Below are 21,037 nucleotides of genomic sequence, written 5' to 3'. Positions count from 1 at the left end.
AAATGGATTATTATTATTATCATCATAAACAATGTACTGAACTTTATCAGTAACCAAACTCATAAACATATTATACAATCTTTAGCAAGCAGTCTTTCAATAATAATGCCAAAATTGTTTTTACAAAATTACAATGTTTTGGGTGCTGAAAATGCCAGGCAAAGGAGCTACTTCTCTTCCTAAGACTCTTGCAACCCTAAATAGATCTATGTACGGCGATAAGAGCTTCTAGTTCTGTCCCTCATCGTCAGAACAAGTCCTTGTGCATAAGTTGCTGTTTTTCTGCCTTTGTCGCCCTATTAGTTTTGTGTTAATTAGGGTTTTCTATTTGTATGTGATGTAGTTTTAGTTTAGAACTAGACATTTTCCACCAGCACACCGAATGATGGGATAGGATGTGTATTACTCATGCCGAAATCGAGTGTACTACGAGAAATTTGTCCAAGAAGGGACCTGTGCATAGGTTATTATTGTTACCTTCCATTTATTTCTGAAACTGAATAATTTAAATGTTAATTTGATATGGAGAGCGAGATCTCCTGGCACAGGTATTTTTATGCTTAATAGGAGGTATTTACCTTGTATTAGTTATAAGTGAAAAGTTTTTGAAATAAACAATTTTTAATTTTTTTTTTAATTAAAATTTTCTTTTACAAGTTCTGCTCATACGTTCGAAGCATACTCGACTACGCCTCACAAGTGTGGAATCCTAGGTACCATGAATGTATAAACTGGGTTAACAAATACAAAAGATTTTTAGAATACCTGCCCTCCAGGACCGGTATAGCTGTTCCCAGCTAATGATGACAGCTGCAAGCGTCATCACCTCCTCCATTATCCAACCGTAAAATAGCTGACATCATATTTTTTATTATTATTATTCACGGCTTAGTAGACAGCCCTACGTGGCCCCTTTTTTTAAATTAACTTTGTCATTCCGATCACACATATTTTTATTTTATTTTTAATAATACTTATTTTACGTGACTCTGACTATAAAGCCATGGTCATTTCTATCACTAGCACTAGCTGTTGCCTATGATCATCGCTTCGCCTTAAAATGTTTTCCCGTGGACGACTCCCGAACTACCCACCCAACAACTTGCCATGGTGGTATAAAACTACTTACATGAGAATTGACAAATACTTCACTAAAAATGATTTACCAGACTTCATACGGCAAAGACTTGTATGGCAATTGGCAATGGCAAAATACTCATTTCAATTAATAATCTATGTGTTTCGCATGTAGCCAACTAACGCAATACCAAATAACTTTGCATTCACTAAAGTTGGCATGTGAATTTTCAAGCGTCTAACTTAAACGGTGCTATGCGATATCCCATAATATGACCGGTACAATTCTGATCAATAACTTTGCTCTAAATCGCGTCACGCGGAAATTTTATATTTATGCATTGAATAAAACAATTGACTCTGACCTTGACACCCCCTATTCCCCCTTAGGGGTTGAATATCCCAAAAACCCGTCTTAGTGAGCACCTAAGTTACAAAATGGACCCCACGCAGCACCAGACTCCCAGCACTTGTAGCTTCTAAGTTTTCGTAAAGACTCAGTGTGCACGTCACATTATAGATTATCATTTATTTCCAATAGGCTGATTAGTGATCATTTTGCTTCTCATAAAACTGGTTACTTTAGTTCGTTTTCTTCTTAAGTTTTTATTTTATAATGTCGTTCTCTCCTTTTGTATGTAGGTATTGTTCATAAATAGCGGTTGTTCATAACTCTTACGATTAGATTTAGTTTATTATAGGTATAGTTGAACCTCCCTGTACCATTTAACTAGTCTACCTAGAGTAACAGTAGAGTGGAAACTTGAGTAGCATAATTTACTTTTGCATCGTTACCTATATTAAAATTTAGTTAAGTTTTCTCAGTATTATAAAATAAAATATTAGATATAGATTTGGTATATAACTCTGTAATGTAGAAAATATGTAACTTTTTATGTTATTATTTGTTTATAATTATAATTAAATTCTTAAAATGTAAAAGTCTAATTCGGAATTTGTTAATTAAATTTACTGGTTTTGAGTGAATTATGCACCATGTATTTATTAAGTTATAAGTTAAGTTGCAATTGTTTCAGAATGTACATTTACCTACCTATGGTAAAAATATTACATACATAATGTAACTATTATCATATGTTTAAAACAATTGTATTTTTATTTTTATTTTCTTCAAGAATTTGCACATTTATTGTTTTAAACTAATTTAATGTTTTATTTGGTTACTAGAGTACCTAACTGTTTAAGTTTAGCTAATTTCATTCCATTTTACAATATTTGGAGAAGTTACTGCTATGTATATTATAGCACAATATGAATATCTTAGGTAAATAGCTACTAGCTAGCTAATTACACTTTTCCACATGTGGTTGTAAGTGTAAGGGTCGCATTCTAGAACCCATATAAAAGATCTGTAGACTCTCAAGGGTAAATGTAGCATCAGAAATTCGCTAGTGCTGAGACTGGTTCTAGAATTCGATTCTTAGTTTTTATTCATAAGCGTTTCATGACCCCAGATGTGACACACACTAACACTATACACTATTTAATACTATTTAGTACTAAATTTACTTTAAAAAAGCATTGTGACTACATTTTGTTTAAATTTAATATTAGTAAACTTAGCTATATTATTGTTAAACTTAATGATTATAAAACATGTTGCTGATGTTAACTGTTTCTAAATTGTAGTTTATAAAACATAGTTTATTTCTGGTTTGATGATTGTAAGCTCTGTGCCATGGACCAATGTTCCCAGCCGATTGTTAGGTTACGCACCGGCGTCGTGCGCGGGGTCGCACACGTTGTCAGGATGGACGATTGTTAGGTTCATTAACATTGTTGGAATAAGAATTGATTTTTAACACCATAATGTAACGGAGGTTTTAAAAAAAAAACAAGTGACGTTTGGGAGATTGGTCTATGGACTCGAGATGGATTGATTCTTGGATTTTGCGATTGATGTTAAAAATTGTAAAAGTGCGAAAAGTACGAATATAAGCGAATGGTCGAAAGTTATACGGTGTCTCATTTCACTCAAGGATAGAATACAAGCACACATAAGAAGGATTAGCGATTAAAAATCTTAAATTATTCTGTAGCCCGCGACTATTTCCACGATAGAAGTCCGTTCGTTGTTCTGTTCTCTGCTCGGAGTAGCTAGGGTAAGAACCTCTGTATTGGTAACGCTCTTGTTGACGAAAATTGTTATAATTACGAGTGTTATGGTAATCGGACCTACCTCTTCCACCACGAAAGTTCATCATCGTCCCTTCAGGGTCTGCGGCTGTCTCCTCATCCAACGCTCCGCTAATTGCTTCTCTCAAGGTCACGTAGTTGCGAGCTGTAATGATTGTACTCAACCTGGAACTTCTCAGACCATCGGCAAATCGTTTTATAGCATTTTTCTCATTGATAGGTTTTAAAACGTTGTATTTGGTTTGATCCCCGTTGGCCTGGGAAATAGTTAAATCAACAAATAATTGTTCAACTTCCTTACCGAATTCCGCTACAGTTTTCCTATCTTGGCGCACACTTTGTAGTTTTTGTTGAAGAGCCGTGTCAGATTTCTTAGTCAAAAGACGGTCACGCATGTCCTGAAGAAGGCCTGAAACTGTGCTGTAATTTTCACTCATACGTAACTTCGCTCCTTCTGAAAGTCTAGTTTTTAACACAAAGTTTATTAATGCAGTCCTTCCCGACGATTCCAACATACTCTCATAAAGCTCTATACTAGAAATTAGTTGTTTAGTTATATTTTCATCCCCCGTCATAACAGGCAAGAGAGATAAGGCAGTTTTCAAATTAAAACTCTCCATTTTGGTATCCGTACTGGTGGTTCCCCTTTCACAATAAGACTTAATTTTTGAATACAATAAAGGTATATCTACGCATAACTTCTGTAAATAGTTCAATGACTTACTGTCTAATGCTTTAACTTTTGTTTGTTCATTCAATTTAAGAACGAGACAGTCAAATTTACCATATAAAGTTTCAGCTTCCTCTAATTTTCGTACTTGCACTGAAGGAGTTCTCCTATCTGGGCCTAACTTTGATAAGTATGTTTTTATACAGGGTGTCCCAAAAGTCAACGTCATCCCTTAAAGGGCTGATAGGTCAGCTCATGAGAGGCCAGAATATCACAATATGACCTTAGTAAAAACTCGATAATTTTCGAGATATTGACACTTTTATAAATTTGCTGAAAATCGAGACCTTGAATCAGTTTTTTGCATACCGCCGGTACAAAAATCCATATTGTTAGAATTTGTTTGGTGTTGCATCACCCTGTATAGCCCTGCTATTGATCGCAGTTGAAAAAAATATCGAGTAATGCTGTATGTTTAAAAAAAACACGGTTTTCAAAGTCATAAAAGGTAATCGTATTTTTTTATAAACAACTTTGACTCTACATACTGTAAAAAAAATATACCACGCAAACCTGGCACCTTATTTAAAAAGATTGCTGATTTAATGCAGTTTCCAAAATGGTATGAAACGTTGCTATTATTTCAATTAACAAAAAAGTTATTGCTATTTTAGTACAAACCGACCTCGATGTAAAATTGTTTGAAGGAAATTTATCTGACTGAATTTATTAAGGGTAAGTCATGTTGGAATGAGTAAAAGTACACCCACAGTATCCAAAAAAGGGACAGATCAGTTTGTCATTAACATTACCTCTAATTACTTGTTATTTATTTTAAAGTTATTGTTAAACAAAACCAAACTCTCAAAATTATGATTATGACGATTAATGAGTATTATTTTTTGCTGATTATGTACTTAATATAATAATGTGGTGTTATAATTTTGAGAAATAAAAATAAAAGTCAATAAATGTTTGTTTTTTTTAAAATAGGGTGTAGAAAACGTAAAATATGTTTTATAAGAGTTTGGTAATTTTTTTCTTAGCTATTTTTGCGTCATCGTTGCCACGGCTGACCCCACCACCTATTTTACTTTTACTCATTCCAACATGACTTACCCTTAATAAATTCAGTCAGATAAATTTCCTTCAGACAATTTTACATCGAGGTCGTTTTGTACTAAAATAGCAATAACTTTTTTGTTAATTGAAACAATAGCAACGTTTCATACCATTTTGGAAACTGCATTAAATGAGCAATCTTTTTAAATAAGGTGCCAGGTTTGCGTGGTATAATTTTTTTACAGTATGTAGAGTCAAAGTTGTTTATAAAAAATACGATTACCTTTTATGACTTTGAAAACCGTGTTTTTTTTAAACATACAGCATTACTCGATATTTTTTTTGACTGCGATCAATAGCAGGGCTATACAGGGTGATGCAACACCAAACAAATTCTAACAATATCGATTTTTGTACCGGCGGCACGCAAAAAACTGATTCAAGGTGTCGATTTTCAGCAAATTTATAAAAGTGTCAATATCTCGAAAATTATCGAGTTTTTACTAAGGTCATATTGTGATATTCTGGCCTCTCATGAGCTGACCTATCGGCACTTTAAGGGATGACGTTGACTTTTGGGACACCCTGTATGTAGTAATTCTTGGTACAAAGAAATTATATCTTCCGCCATACATTCAATAAAATGATTATATTATTTATAGTAATTTAATGCATATTTATTATTTAGTAATTCGAGAGTATAAACAAAATGCATGTCAAATATGATGTAATAAGTGCATAGTAAATATCTCTAGGTAATAAATCTCTTAGTAGGTATAGGTAGTTAATTACTAAATAATTATTTAGATAAGTACATGTTACATTTAAGCGATAATTAGGATTATATTCGTTGTATTACTTAATACAAGTGGGCAAATTAAAAAGTTATCAACTTATTAAAAAAATATTTTTACGTAGGTATTTATACGCATTAATTTTCTTTTACCAAAACTTAATATCATTGCATTTTTTAAATGCCTTTGTCATAATTATAATTATTCATTAAACTTTACGATATACTGATTAATAGATTTAATTACTCTTAATATTTAACTAGAGTCCACTAAACATTTTTTTTTATGGATATGTTATATGGTTGTACGTATACCAATTTACGTCGCACACATTACCAAAAAAAATCAGCACTGAAAACCACGTAAAACGCACTATCACTGTGGATTTTATCCTTTTGCGGTCATGGCAGCTGGGTCACCGAGGTGTGGGAGAGAGCTCACCACAGGGCGAAGGCAGGAACGGCGAAGATCATTCATAATTATTTCCCGACGAATCCATTTCTTATGCGCTTTCTTGTAGTACTTATAAAATGCGAGGAGGCTCAGTAAGGCAATAAATCCTATAAGTACTCCCAATAATTGATTGGTGTAGCTGGCGTGATCTTGCGAGGCTGATGCTGTATTTGTTCCTCCAGTCTGAGCAATAATGACTTCCTCCTGTTTAGATTGCGGTTTCCCCATTTTCCCAGTTTATTTTAGACTTTTTAGCACTTCTAAGACTCGTTGAAGTAATTACAGCGCGACGATTATATTTAGATGAACCCATAATTATCTTAATTCGTGCACCAGTCACTCAATGTTTATAGTCCATTGTCCTTATCAGTAGAATGGAATGTGCACACGAGCGCGCGGCGCGGCGGCGGCGCCGGCTGGCAGGGTCGCCATCTAAGGTTCGGTGGCGGGATTAAGTGAAACGTCCGAATTGGTTTGAAGCTCGAGTATAATTGCGTCATAAAATGGTTACATACGAAGCATAGCATAATCATGTATATTGTATATCTATACGTTTACACACATACTACATCACTTATTAGAATAAGTAATATTAAGAAACTTAATGACAGGGTAATAATAACAATAACAGATATTATAAAAACCTCGGGGATTGGTCGCATTCAACCCATTATTAACTTGCCTTATTTTCTTGCAAATACAAAAATATGTCCAGCAACTACATTAAATGTTTACATAGATAAGACATCCACGCACAGAACACCAGATAGTGATAAGTTATTATTAACATTTAAGAAACCATATAGATCTGCCACAAGCCAGACTATTGCACGATGGATTAAGAAAACTCTTGCTGAATGTGGTGTTGATACTAATATGTTTAGTGCTCACAGCACTCGTCACGCCAGCACTTCCGCAGCCTTTCGATCAGGAATCAGCGTAGACGTAATCCGTCGTACAGCAGGCTGGTCGGCTCAGTCATCAGTATTTGCAAACTTCTACAATAGACCGATTCAAAATTGTGTAAATTCATTGATTAATTGATCAAGTTGTTGTAAATAATATAATTAAGTAGTTATAATAAGTATTGAGCAAATAAATGATTCAATATGGATTAACCTTGTTTATATTTCTTTAAGTAGATATTTACATTATACTCACAGCTAAAATAAAACTATAACAACATTGTTTATTTGAGGAACCAACTCCAAACATCTACATGGTAAAAGAATAAGTTAAAATAAATCTCGGAAGACGAAGACAAGATAATTTTATGATCAAACGAACTTACCTTAAGTGAAGTTCGATCATAATTATCTTGTCTTCGTCGAAGAGATTTAAAGTCCCTCCCAACCCATACCCAAAAGTAAAACAATGTTGTTAATACTTAGGCTCTCTCTCTGAAATAATGAAGCTGGCACCTCACCGACTGAAACAGGCAGCGTCGGGTCGAGGAGAGGGAAGTGAGGAACCAGTTTCACTTTCTTTCTCTCTCTGACGCTGAAACTATGTGCGGTACCTACGTTCGGGCGTAGCAGGGCTACTACATGGTAAAAGAATAAGTTAAAATAAATCTCTTCGACGAAGACAAGATAGTGTGCAGTGCTTTTTTCGGGTAGTTGCAAATAAACAAACAACATTACTTTATTAATTATTAATTGCTTTAATTGTATTATAATATATACATCAAAGTATTTTTAATCTTTTCCGATAATTAATATATACATTATCAGTGAAAAATTGTTTTCTGGCAATTATATGCAGTAATAGTACAACTGCACCTACCTGCTGGCATAGTACCTATCTATCAGATTATTTACATTGACAACTGTCACTATGGTCACCACACAAGAACTTTTGGAGCAGCAAAGAGACATGGAGAGAATGATTGGTACCAGGATGGATGAGTTTGAGAGGAAGCTGCAGTCCTCCAACACGCCTATGAAGCCAGAGCTGGAAGACCTATCCAGGGACTTCATCATTTTCAAGGACTCGGTAATGCCCATTCTTCGGCTGATGCATGAGCAGATAGCTGGCCTGGCAAGACACGTCGATGAAATGGATAGCCAGAGCCGTCACAATGCTCTCCTATTCACCGGCATCAAGGAGGAGAAAGAGGAGGACCCCGCGGCACTGGTATCACACACCATAGTCTCCAAGCTGGGCCTGACTGACTTCAACCATTCTGCGATCTCCCAGTGTGTCAGAATTGGCGGTGTTCTGGATCCTGTGAAGCCTAGGCCGATACTGGTGAGGTTTTCCAATCCATCGCTCAGGTCGCAAGTTTGGGATTCCAAGAAGCACCTCAAGGCCAGTCCCATCGTCATTCGCGAATTTCTGACGCGGACGCGGCAGCACATATTCATGCGGGCCCGTAAGCACTTCGGGATCAGAGCCTGCTGGACGAGAAACGGAGCAATATTTGTGCAACTCCCAGACAGTAGCCGAGTGAAGATTGTGTCCGAGCTGGAGTTAAACCACCTGTGCAGCAAGCACCCGGCAGTGGCGCCCGCCGCCCCGGCCCACAAGCCGCCCGGCTCCAAGCCTGCCCCAAAGGCCGCTTCATCCAGAGCTGTGACTCCGACACAGTCATCGGCTCCCAAATCGTCAGGAGCGCAGCCCGCGCCCACTACCAGGAGTTAGGCCGCCGCTGCTCAGAAGGATAAGCGTTAATTGCAATAGCCTGCGGCTCCTTTTCATTTTCTGCACCATAATTCTTCGTATTGAAGGTATTTTAAGATATTTTGGCAATTATAACGGACCATTCTCGAATGTTTTAACTTTTTTTTATCACAGTTTTTATGTTTTTCAACTTGTCAAGCTATTTTCCGAATGTCAAACGTCAAACCAAAGTGAATTTAAACTTCAAACCAAATGTACTTTTTAATCTGTGTATTCTGTAAATTTTTTGGTTGCGTTCAGAAACTTTATATAATAATATTATGTTAATCGTAATTCAACGTTACAAATTTTTGGTTATTCTGAGCGTCAAGTCTGTATTTAATTTCCTTTTTTTATTTTTTTTGCCTTTTTGCCAGCAGGATCGTGCAGGTAGTCTTTATCTGTGCCTTTTGTTAAGTTTTTTTTTTGTTTGTTAGTGTATCGTTATATAAACTTAATTATTTATTTATTGTATTAGTTTATTTAAGTATATAGATATTTTGTTTATTATCATATTATTTTATACATGCCTAATAATGAGTCTGATGACGATTCATTCGTTTCAGCTAATTCGTCTGTTTCTTTTCTAAGCGCTGATAGTGATGGGCTATGTCTTAGTGACATCATAAACAACGAATTTTCCCCTATTGCCAAAAATTTTAATGTCTGCCATATCAATGCTCAAAGCATTCCCAAACACTACAATGAGCTCCTTAGCACTTTTGAATCAGGTATGGTGGACGCAATTTTAGTATCAGAGAGCTGGTTAGTACCCACTCTGTCCTCTCATGCGTATTGCCTCCCTGGCTATGTCCTGGTTCGCAACGACCGCGTGGGTAGATCGGGTGGTGGGGTGGCCATATACTTGAAGAGCGATATTCCTTTCTCCGTAATTGCCCAGTCCCCGACTTCTAGTAACGCCCCTGCGGAATACCTTTTTCTTGAGCTTAACCTTGGTGTCAAGGTTCTACTTGGAGTATGTTATTGCCCTCCAGGTAATGATTACTTTCTTTCGATTGAAACCGCCCTTGAAAATGTTATCTCTAACTACTCTCATCATATAATCATGGGTGATTTTAATACTGATTTACTTGTTCCTGATTCTCGCACCCGCAAATTACTTTCAGTTGTCGATTCAGTTAACCTCAAATTTCTACCGTTGTCGGCCACTCATCACTCTTCCACGACTGACACTCTAATCGACCTTATTCTTACTTCAGATGACTCTTTAGTAGCTCGCCACGGACAACATCTTGCTCCAGGTTTTTCCAAACATGATTTAATTTTCTGTTCGTATCGTTTACGAATTCCTAAGGCAAAGCCCGTGGTGCTACTTCAACGAAACTTCTCGAAGTTGGATGCTGAGAGGCTTAGATCCGACGCCATGCAAATTCAGTGGAGTGACATGCAGGACTTGCCCGATATCAATGACAAGGTTGCGTTTCTTTGCAGTAATGTCATAAAACTATTTGATACGCATGCTCCTGTACGTCCTGTTAAGCTGAAACATCGACCTACCCCGTGGATCAATGAAACCATCCGGAAGTTCATGGTTAGGAGAGATAGAGCTTTTCGCAGGTACAAGATATCGCGATCTGAGGAGAACTGGTCAGCTTGCAAGGTTGCCAGGAATCGGTGTAATCAGATGTGTAGGAACGCCAAACGCCGATATATCGCAGAGCAACTCGAATTATCTTCACCTGCAGGTACCTGGAAATTCCTCAGGTCTCTGGGCGTGGGCAAGCCTCTTAAACAAGATAACCAAATTCCTTTCGATATAAACACTCTCAATAATCACTTTCCATCTTCGGTAACTCTTGACTCTTACACCAAAGATTTAACTTTAAATCTTATTCATAATATGCCCACTCCAGACATAGATTCTTTTATTTTCGCACCGGCATCAGCTGAAGAGATCAGAAAAATTATATTGTCTATTAAATCTAAGGCGGTTGGTCATGACAACATAGGGCGCATTATGGTGACCAATCTTCTTGACATCCTTCTCCCTGCTATCACCCACATCATAAATCATTCCCTTGACTCCGGTAATTTTCCCGATTTATGGCGTAAAGCCTACGTTATCCCTCTCCCCAAAATTTCCAATCCTTCATCTCTCAACCATTACCGTCCCATCTCAATTTTACCCTTCCTTTCCAAAGTCCTCGAGTCGATTGTTCACCGACAACTCACTGCGTTTCTCTGCAATGGTGGCTTACTTAATCCGTACCAGTCTGGTTTTCGTGCGGGGCATAGCACCACTACTGCATTGCTAAAAGTCACAGAAGACATAAGGTCTGGTATGGAGAATCGGATGATTACCGTGCTGGTCCTTATAGACTTCAGCAATGCCTTCAACGCCGTGGATCATGACCTTCTGCTAGCCGTCCTAGTAAAATCTCAGATCTCTCCTTCCGCTGTTAGCTGGTTCTCCTCTTATCTTCGGGGTCGCCAGCAGGCGATTCGAAGCTGCTCGGTATTATCCGACTGGTCCGATTTGTCTGCTGGCGTTCCTCAAGGCGGTATTCTCTCTCCTTTACTTTTTTCTATCTTTATTGATTTAGTATCTTCAAGTCTTCTCTGTTCCTACCATCTATATGCCGACGATCTGCAACTCTACTGTCAAGTTAAACCTGAAGACCTTGTGTCTGCCATTACTCAACTGAATGGGGACCTTAACAGTATCCTTGAATGGTCCAACCGTTTCGGTATTCTGGTAAATCCTGGGAAATGCCAGGCAATCATTGTCGGCAGCTCTCAACTAATCTCTAACCATGACCTTAATTCAGCCCCTCTGGTGTTCGACGGATGTAACATACCTTTTTCATCAACAGTTAAAGACCTCGGAGTGATTATTGACGAAAATTTAAGTTGGGTGCCACAGGTCAACAGTGTGTCTCGTCGGATTTTTGCTTCTCTGCATTCTCTTCTTCGACTTAAAAACTTTCTCCCTTTCCAGACCAAACGTTCATTGGCAATGTCTCTGCTCTTGCCCATTTTAGATTACGCTGACGTGTGCTACTTGGACCTGACTGAAGCACTTCTTAATAAGCTGGAACGTTTGCAGAACACCTGCATCCGCTTCATTTTCGGTCTCCGTAAATACGATCATGTGTCAGGTTACCGCGCCAAGCTAAAATGGCTCCCTATTCGGGATAGACGGAATTTACGAATTCTTTGTCTTCTCTTTTCGATCCTTCATGAACCTAATTCTCCCTGTTACTTAAAATCAATGTTTAACTTTCTTTCCGATACCCATAACAAGCACCTCCGCTCTTCTCATAACCTTTTATTATCGTTACCCTTACATCGGTCTGGATTCATGCTAAATTCTTTCTCGGTCACGGCAGTGCGCCTATGGAATGATCTCCCTGAGTCAATCAGGAAAGCCCCCTCTCGACCGCTCTTCAAGTCAATGGTTCGTGCTCACTACCTCAGCAATTTAGAACAGATTAATTAGGCAGTCTTTTCTTGTACCCCATGTTATTATATATATATATATATATATTTGTATATATTTATGATTTATATGTATTGTATAGTATTTTGGTATTAGTAGGTTTAGGGTCATATATATTATATATTTATTTACTTAGTTTTAGGGTTTAGGTATTATTTTATTTTAGGAACTCCACAATCATAATTATGTTTTGATCTTTTTTTTTTTTCTTTTTTGCACACCCGTACTTTTTGATCCTCGTACCTCCTGCAGGTTGACTGGCAGAAAATGCTTTTAGCATTAAGTCCACCTAGTTGTACATTATTACGATTGTAAATTGTGCAATAAAGTATAAATAAATAAGATAATTATGATCGAACTTCACTTAAGGTAAGTTCGTTTGATCATAAAATTTTTATTAAGATTTAAATTTATGTAAATTTCAATAACCACTGTACAAAATATGATAAAATACAAATAATTTAATACGTTACTTATTCTACTAATATGATTTACCAAAATTTTCAATGTGAAATTGTTATATTTTTCTCATTTAGTAGGTTTTAGTGCAACCAAGAGAAATGGACAAAAAATGTACAAATTTTGGCGATTTCACCCTACTAAGAACTAATTCAGTTAGAAAATGTATCAAATTAAAGGGAAAATAAAATTATTTACATTTTTTTTTATTTAAGTTACATTTTTGAATGTAAATTCTTAGTAAAATGTTTATGTCTGAGTTGTAAGATTTATGAGATAATTGTATTATTAACAATAAATAAATAAACTCAAATAATTCTTTTACAAATTTACTCACAATCAATTTTCAAAATGGCGACCTCCCACAGCAATACACTACCTACACCTACGCAAGAAATTTTCTTTAAGTCCAAAAAGTGACAAATGTAAAAAATATGACATCTGTCAAAAAGTTAAACATGTCAAAAAAGTAACTTTCTCAAAAATGTGACATCTGTCAAAAAGTGACATCTGAATGAAACAGAGAAGCGTATAGGCGACTTAAGGGGATCCCTAAAGCTAAAATGCTAAAGTCGGCTTGATATACTTGATTAGATTGGAAAAACGGTGGCTTCTATCACATTGATAAAAATATATTTTGTAGCAGAGGGTATACTGAACATGTTAGTTGCTTATAAATTGGTGCAGGATTATAATAAGTATGTTAAAAAAAATTGCAAACACACCATGTCTTTTGCCATTTTTTGACTTATTATGAAAAAACCCTCGAAATCAGAGGGCCCATTTTCATGGAATCTTATATGTATGTGTAGGTAATTAAATTCTTAACAAAGTTACCTTAAAGAGTTGGATTTAATGGACCAGAAGTCAACTTTTTTTGCAAAAAACTAATAAATTCCGGTTTAAAAATGATGACACCGTGACAGATTTCAGATTTCTTCAGTCGTCGCCCTGGTGGCGGCCTGTTAGGAGCGATACCCACGCCATTTTATTTTTTATCAAATATTTCACAAAAACTGATTAAATCAACAAATTATGACTACAAGTATTATAATACATATGCATTTGCTATGGAAAGTTAATTTTCTAATCATTTTAGATGCAGAAAAGCCGAAAATTCTTTGAAAACATTTCGCCTTTTCGATTTGTTTACATTTTTTACTATAGAGTTACAGATGCATAGATAAAGGTAAACATTGCACATAATGGCACTTATTAGATTCTCCGAATAAGAACTATACGGTCAATGCAGTATGCCAAAGCGCGAGCCTGTTTATATTCTGAGGGGTAATTTATTTTATTTTAACGGTTGTGTATGGTAGGTAAGCTACACAATATACAGGGTGTTGAAAAGTAAGTTCATAATTTGTTTTATTTGAAACCAAAAACCGTAGTTAATTAAAAATATATATATTTTAAGATGTGGTAGTCTGTACACTACAGGTTGTTAAAAATAAGTAAGTATTTTTAAAAATTGAAGATCTAAAATTTACATAATTTTTTAAATCTATTTAACAAGCTTTGCAAAAAAGCGGTTAAGTGCGACTGTATCTCGCCATGAAAAAAATGAAATGTTTACTGTAGCTATGAATTTTATGCGTTACAAGTGGAATAAAATACCGCATAATATTATGTACAACTATGTAAGAGCCTAGTTTTTTAAAAAAAACTCATAAGAAAATATTAAATACACAGGTTTTTTAACCCCTGAAGGAAATAGAGGGGTGTTATAAGTTTAAAGTAAGGGCTGATTTTTTTTTTAAATTAGGGTGATAGGTAATGTATATTTTTAATGATTTTTTCAAATAGATAAATGTTATACCATTTTTAAATTGCCATAAAATTACCTATAGTTATAGTTATAGAAAAGGGCAGGGCTACCAGTGTCCATTCGCCACTGCAACCTAAAAGATCTATAAATTATGACTCCCCATGCCGAGTCTCACTCTACAGGCCCAGGTCTTTTATAAACCTGATATTACCTATACAGGATGTTGCAAAAAGGGTATACTGTGCCGAAAGGGTTTGACTCAGGGGTTATTCTGAACAACTTTTGTTCTCCAAGTTTTGGAAATTCTCGAAAAATAAATTCGGTCTCTATAGTAAAAAGTCACGTGATCGAATAAGTTTCTATGTAAAAGGTTTTGTTACGTGAATTTTCAAAATTGTAGAAGAAAAGTGGATCAGAATGGCACCTAAATCCACTTTTGGCTAAGCTTTATACCCTTTTTTCAATACCTTGTATAAAATATCGTCAGCGTCACCTTAGATCGTAATCATCGTAACTCCTCGTGACCAAATTTTAGAGGAGACAAAAATACTGTTTTATTTGTAGTTCTAGTTGCCATACTACCCACCTAAAGTTTTTTTTAACTAGCCTAAAAATGATTTGTTTAGACAGTCTATCTTCCTGTTCAACCGCAGCCTGAGTGCCAGTGACTCAATGACTGAAAGGAGGCCATTAGTGCTCCTAAATAAATAAAGCAGGCCTGTAGATTATCTTTCAGTGTACCGACACATCTGATTGCTGTAAGAGCCTGATAAGCTCTTCGAACGAGTCATACCTCTGTGGTGGTACGGTTTCGACGTTTCGGACAGTCAGTTTGGCATCCGAAATGCGGATTCGAATAGTGGGTACAATACTTTGCGTTCGTTCACTGTCGGAGCAGGATAAGAACCACGGGCGAGTTGTTGCGCTGGCTGTTTGCTTAAAAATAGTAACCGCGTTCAACTCTATCCCCTAGAGGGCGAACCTTTAGGGCGGCTCTTGTATACCATCACTTGTCTTCTTATCTGCAGAAAATTGACAGAGGTCATACGTGTCTAACAAGTACATTAAGGATGCGAAAAGAGAGGGTTTGTTTTCACTGAAGAAGTTCAGTTGCGGAGTTCCACAGCGGTAGGTCTTGGACCCCTCTGCTGTGGAACTTGGCATACAACGCGGTCCTGCAAATCAAGCTCGCAAACGGCGTTAGCACAGTGCATTTTTCTAATGTCACACAGGTCGTGAGGTAGGCTGAGAGCCTCCTTCGGGGATGACATCCCAATGATTCATTACGAAAAAATTGCTGCAGCTGTGCTCGCCATGCAGTGCATGGGCTACTTCCGAATCTGGGGGGCTGTTGCAAAGGAGTCCGTTGCCTCTATACGGTACGGGTTCCGTGCGATCTATGATCCTTCCGGGAGCACCTGTCTTGTCAAGTCGAAGAGAATGGCTCGTATTCGACGCAACCTGCAGTACTGGTGGGATTGGTTGGAGGACAGGACAGCAGGAAGCTGCAGCAGCCGTCATGCTGTGATTCGACGCATAGATGCAAAAAAAAGTTGAAAGTAACTTCATGTTAATAAAATATTAGATCTTAATTTAACAACATAACATTGCAAAAAAAAATTAACATTGTTGAGTATGTTATTGTAATTTACTAAAGTAGTAATAAAAACAAAGGCTTATTGCATAGTTTTCGTTCACGTTCGCCTACATCGCACGTTGTATATGAGAATAAAGGGTATAATTACTAAGTTTTCTTGTTTAAAAATCACGGTTTGGGGTTTAGAGGAAAACAAATGGTAAAATGCGGAATACAGTTTTTTTTTTTCGAATAAAGAGGAAAACATGTGAATTCAAAAAACGTTTCTATTGACACCAAAGAGTACTTTTCGCCGAGAAAAGTGGAGTTACAATGTTTGCGATCTAAAGTGATGATAGAACTAGAACTTATTTTTTCAGTTCACCTGCTGTTGAGTGAAATCGTATTTAGGTAAATGACTCCTTGAAATGAAAATAACTTTTTTTTTATAATCGTTATAACAAAACCGTTTTTTTTAATACAGCAATATTTGTAGGTGTACTTACAGTGAGCAAAAGAGCGCAGCAAGGTGTAAATTTTTTGGTTTTTAAGAAACAAAAATATTATTTCTATCATATCCCAAATACACATAAGTACTTAAAAAAAAATACACACTCTCGCCTTGTACTAATGTACTCCCTTGCGGGGGTACTTACATGTTATTATTTTTCTGGTGACCTCCCCATATCCCTTTGCCAGCTACGTAACCTTTTGTGACACCCTGTATATGCAGAGTTCTGCAAACTACTGTTCTGCTTTTGAAACACCAAAAAAAAACAGGTCCTTTCGGCTAACTATACTTTTTTTATTACACGGGGGCAGAGTTTAATACAACACCCTGAACTATTAAACTCTGATAATATTTTCGCGATTTTTTTACATTCTGATTTCATTTCCTGGCTTAGAAATAAAATCAATAACATGCTGCACACGTAGGTTTCGGCATAGTATTAAACCCTTTTTGCAACAACCTGTATAAATATCGGCACGGGTACGACTTTATATATAATTAATTATTAAATATTAAAAATACTTTCAAATAAAAATAAATATTTTCGTATCACAAAACAATATTACTTACTTAGTATATTTTTAACAAAGTGGCATGTCTTCACTTTTATGTTTTCGAGTACTATGTTAAAATTTCATGTCATTGTCCGTAGAACGCCCCGCATACCTCAACCCCCCCTCACTAGATTTGACTGATTCTGATTTTCTTCCAGCTTTAGTGACAGCCTTAAAGAAAATTTCTTGCGTAGATGTAGGTTGTGTATTGCTGTGGGAGGTCGCCATTTTGAAATTTTTTTGTGAGTAAATGTGTAAAATAATTATTTGAGTTTATTTACTTAGTATTAATAATACAATTATCTCATAAATCTTACAACTCAGACTTAAACATTTTACTAAGAATTTACATTCAAAAATGTAACTTAAGGTAAATGTCCCAGTAGTTGACACAATAGTGACAATAATAAAGACGTTGTTAGGGAAAAACTTTTATTACGAAATCAGGCGGTAACTAAGTAACAAATTTTGGTAAATCAGTCTTCTATCTAAATTATTTCCTTACAATCAAGTATCTAATTAAACGTTTTTTACTATTTTCCGAGAAAATTCAAACAGTCTCAAAATGTACCTATAATTGATAGGAAATTTTTCACTTCGCCCAGTAATTGACAAAGTAGTTTTACATTCTGTGTTCCAGTAATTGATATGAAGTCATCAACAAAAAATAATACAAAGTATTAAAAATCTGTCATAGCAAAAGTAAAGTAATTTTCAAACATAAAAATATTAAACATTTTTCATGTCTGAGCAACATATTTTACGCATTAACGTTATTTGATAGGGGGTATCAATTACTAGGTTTTTGATTTTTTCTTGTCCTAGTAAATGATACTCGTCACAAACAAGTAAATACAATAAAAATTGGTAACAGAAGCATAAGCAAGCGAAGTAACTTTACATTTAAACGTAATAAAAACAATACTTACCCGTAAAACGCCATAAATCAACTGCAATATCGTACCGGCGAACACTCTGACCTTAGTTATTCCATTTACAAAACACAAGTAAACGCGTTGATGCAGACGGCTACGCGCGAAAAAAAATTAAACGTCATATTGAATCGATGCAGAATACTGACACTTTGGTAGTCAATTTTATAGACTTCAAAGTTCAAATATTTACAGGAGTGCGTTTAAAAACTTAATTAGTTTTATTATTATTCAACCATAAAGTTGAAACTATCAATTACTGGGACGCTATCAACTACTGCTTAAATAAAAAAAAAGGAAATAATTTTATTTTCCCTTTAATTTGATACTTTTTCTAACTGAATTAGTCCTTAGTAATGACATAACAGGAATCTTTCAACTTTCTGAAGCAATTTACTAATTAGGGAATTTCCACCCAAGTACCTTTGAAGGCTGTTTTCTGCAAATAATACCCCATTAAGCAATAGTTTATTTTTATTTTTATTTTATTTTGGAACCTTGCGGAGTTTTTAAAATTAATAAGGGACCATGAGAATATCTTTTTCAATTTTTAATTTCAAGTAGAAAATTCAGAGCAGTCTAGCTCGATGATATAATTTGAACTTTCGACATAGAAATTACTAACTTACATTACAGCTAGGAAGCTGAAACTGTTATGGTTAAAAGAACAACTCAAGAGGATGACACAAAAATAAAAAAATAATTTAAAAAAGTTATCCAAAAAAATAATAAAACATAATTGATCCACTGAGGTCGATTTTCGTAGAAAATTAGTTAAAAAAATCATAACTCCTAAACTACTAAAAATTGCTGAACATACATGGGGGTGATTTGGCTACCCCTTGACCTAAGGAATCAAACATTTTCCTTTGGACGTCACTCTTTGGGCCACCCTGTATACTAAGTCTATGCATACCATCATCATAGTCCACTTCTAGTGATGTCAATGTTTTGTACCTGCCTTTTGGGTAACTCCTATGAGCACCACAGTGGACACACGTATCTGACGTGACGTAAGAAGACAGTGGCTGATGATAATGATGAAATACTTACTTAATAATGATTAGGTATTTTATTTCTTGAAAGAGGCCAACACTGTGTCTGTGTGTTCGTAGAGTCACCCCTATGTTGAGGTCTTTCCCTTGCAGTAAGATCATCAGGTTTATATAAGACATTGACTTGGAGAGTGGGATTTGACTCATGGATATTTTATGCCGCAATGTCCAGCAGACACTGGCCCTCTTCACCAATAATTACACAAGTCACCCCTGAGACTAAGTAGTGCCAGCCGGCGGTGATGCCCTCGTACTCACCCCCGAGACGAAGTAGTGCCAGCCGGCGGTGAAGCACTCCTCGTAGAGATCCATTTTGATGGTGCCTTTGGTGTCCACGATGACGCCCCGCGGCGGGAACTCCATCACAATGTCAGGCACGAGAGACTCTAGCACCATGAGCGCTATGGTCTTGCTGATTAGCATCCCCTTCAGTTTGGCGCTCTCTGGGACTGGAACAAAATAGTCGTAGTTAGATGATTAAAGATGAAAGCTTGTTGGATAAACAACGTCGGTATATAAAAGACATATCTTGCTGTTCACCAGGCCCTTCTCCAAGCCGTTTATTGGGACTGGAACAGGATTTACAGGTGGTGTAGTTGGTTGTGGAGTTTGTGCGGGTTTAGACGGTATTCTGAGTATGGTCTTGAATCTTTTAGATGTTAATCTTAGTCTTTACCTTCGTCTTCGCGTCTTTTGGCAGATACACCCAATAATAATGTATACTTATTATATCTAATAGGAGGGAAAGGAACCATTATGAAACACTCGGTCACAAAACAAACAAATAAAACCACTACCTATCAAGAGGGAGGTGGATATGCTTGTCAATCTTGTCATAAGCATGGAAGTAAAAAGTACTTACGTACATAAGTACTTATTACTTCCATGGTCATAAGTGATAATAAGGAGCGCAAGTTCTTCATAGTTAAATAGATAGACTTCTCAGTACCACAAATACACCACGTCGCAGCGACATAATGTGGTCAAGCTGTGGTTACGTATGAATAGTGTGGCAGCGGGTTTTGCCGTTGCGTTGTGGCAGCGACAAAATGTCGATGTGGTTGTGTTGTCGCTGTCGTTGCGATGTGGTAACCACGTGGTCGTATGCAGTTAATAGGGAGAGAAGGTGGCCGGTGTGGCGGCGTTACCGATGCCGACGCGATGTGGTTGCGATGAGGTTGCGATGTGGTCGTATTACACAGGTGGTCGATAACAACGGCAAAATGTGGCACGTGTGGATTATTCATTTTCAATACAAAATAAAGGCCCGACCACACGGCGTGGTTGTGGCTGTGGTGTGGTTGTGGTACGTCTGAATTGACCCTTACACTTAGGCACGATGAGCTTAATGACTTCTATCTTGATCCCGCGCCGCATGTGTCTGTAGTCGGAGCCAATGACGAGGTTGATGGGGCCTCGGTCGAAGTTGACGCGTCCGTTGTGCTTGATCTCGTAGGCCGCGTCCACCACGCACGGGACCGCCGTCATGGCCGTGGTCCGGCTGATGAGGACGGCCGCACACATGCTGCGGTGGCGGGAAATGAAGTACGCCTGTGGAGTGTAAGGTTTAAATGTAGGTAAGGTCAACCGGGGCCATTGCGCCACAATACTTTGACTTTCATATTCATTTGATCATAACAAACAGACTATACGCCCTATTAAGCTATAACTTGTGATACATATTAGGAAATTTTATCTAGTTTCATATTTTGATGCAATTTTGTATAATTTTAAATATCTTCTACGTGTAAACGACGTTTCTACAAAAAATGGGATTTTTAGGCGCAATAAACCCTAGTGGGGCTAATGCCTCTTTCACTAGTTTTGTGTGCTTGGAAGAGATTT

The 21,037-nt window shown here is 36.7% G+C and overlaps 1 protein-coding gene across 2 annotated transcripts in view; it reads right to left on the bottom strand.

Annotated features, from left to right (window-relative positions):
* LOC105382690 overlaps window positions 1-20,759 on the bottom strand; it is a 49,154-nt gene extending 28,395 nt beyond the window's left edge. Inside the window, exons 1-2 of one of the 2 annotated variants that reach the window (XM_011552617.3) lie at window positions 20,521-20,759; window positions 19,451-19,641 (exon numbers count right to left, since the gene is read on the bottom strand). In XM_011552617.3, coding sequence (XP_011550919.3) covers window positions 19,451-19,641; window positions 20,521-20,716 — 387 coding nt within the window. In that variant the 5' untranslated portion in view covers window positions 20,717-20,759. The remainder of the gene's footprint in view (window positions 1-19,450; window positions 19,642-20,520) is intronic. The other variant, XM_048633017.1, reaches the window with a different exon arrangement.
* Window positions 20,760-21,037: the final 278 nt, after the last annotated feature.

Source organism: Plutella xylostella, chromosome Z, assembly GCF_932276165.1.
Source record: "Plutella xylostella chromosome Z, ilPluXylo3.1, whole genome shotgun sequence".
Lineage (NCBI taxonomy): Eukaryota > Metazoa > Arthropoda > Insecta > Lepidoptera > Plutellidae > Plutella > Plutella xylostella.
Note: the sequence above shows the minus strand (reverse complement) of the source record. Positions and strands in the feature narration are given on the sequence as shown.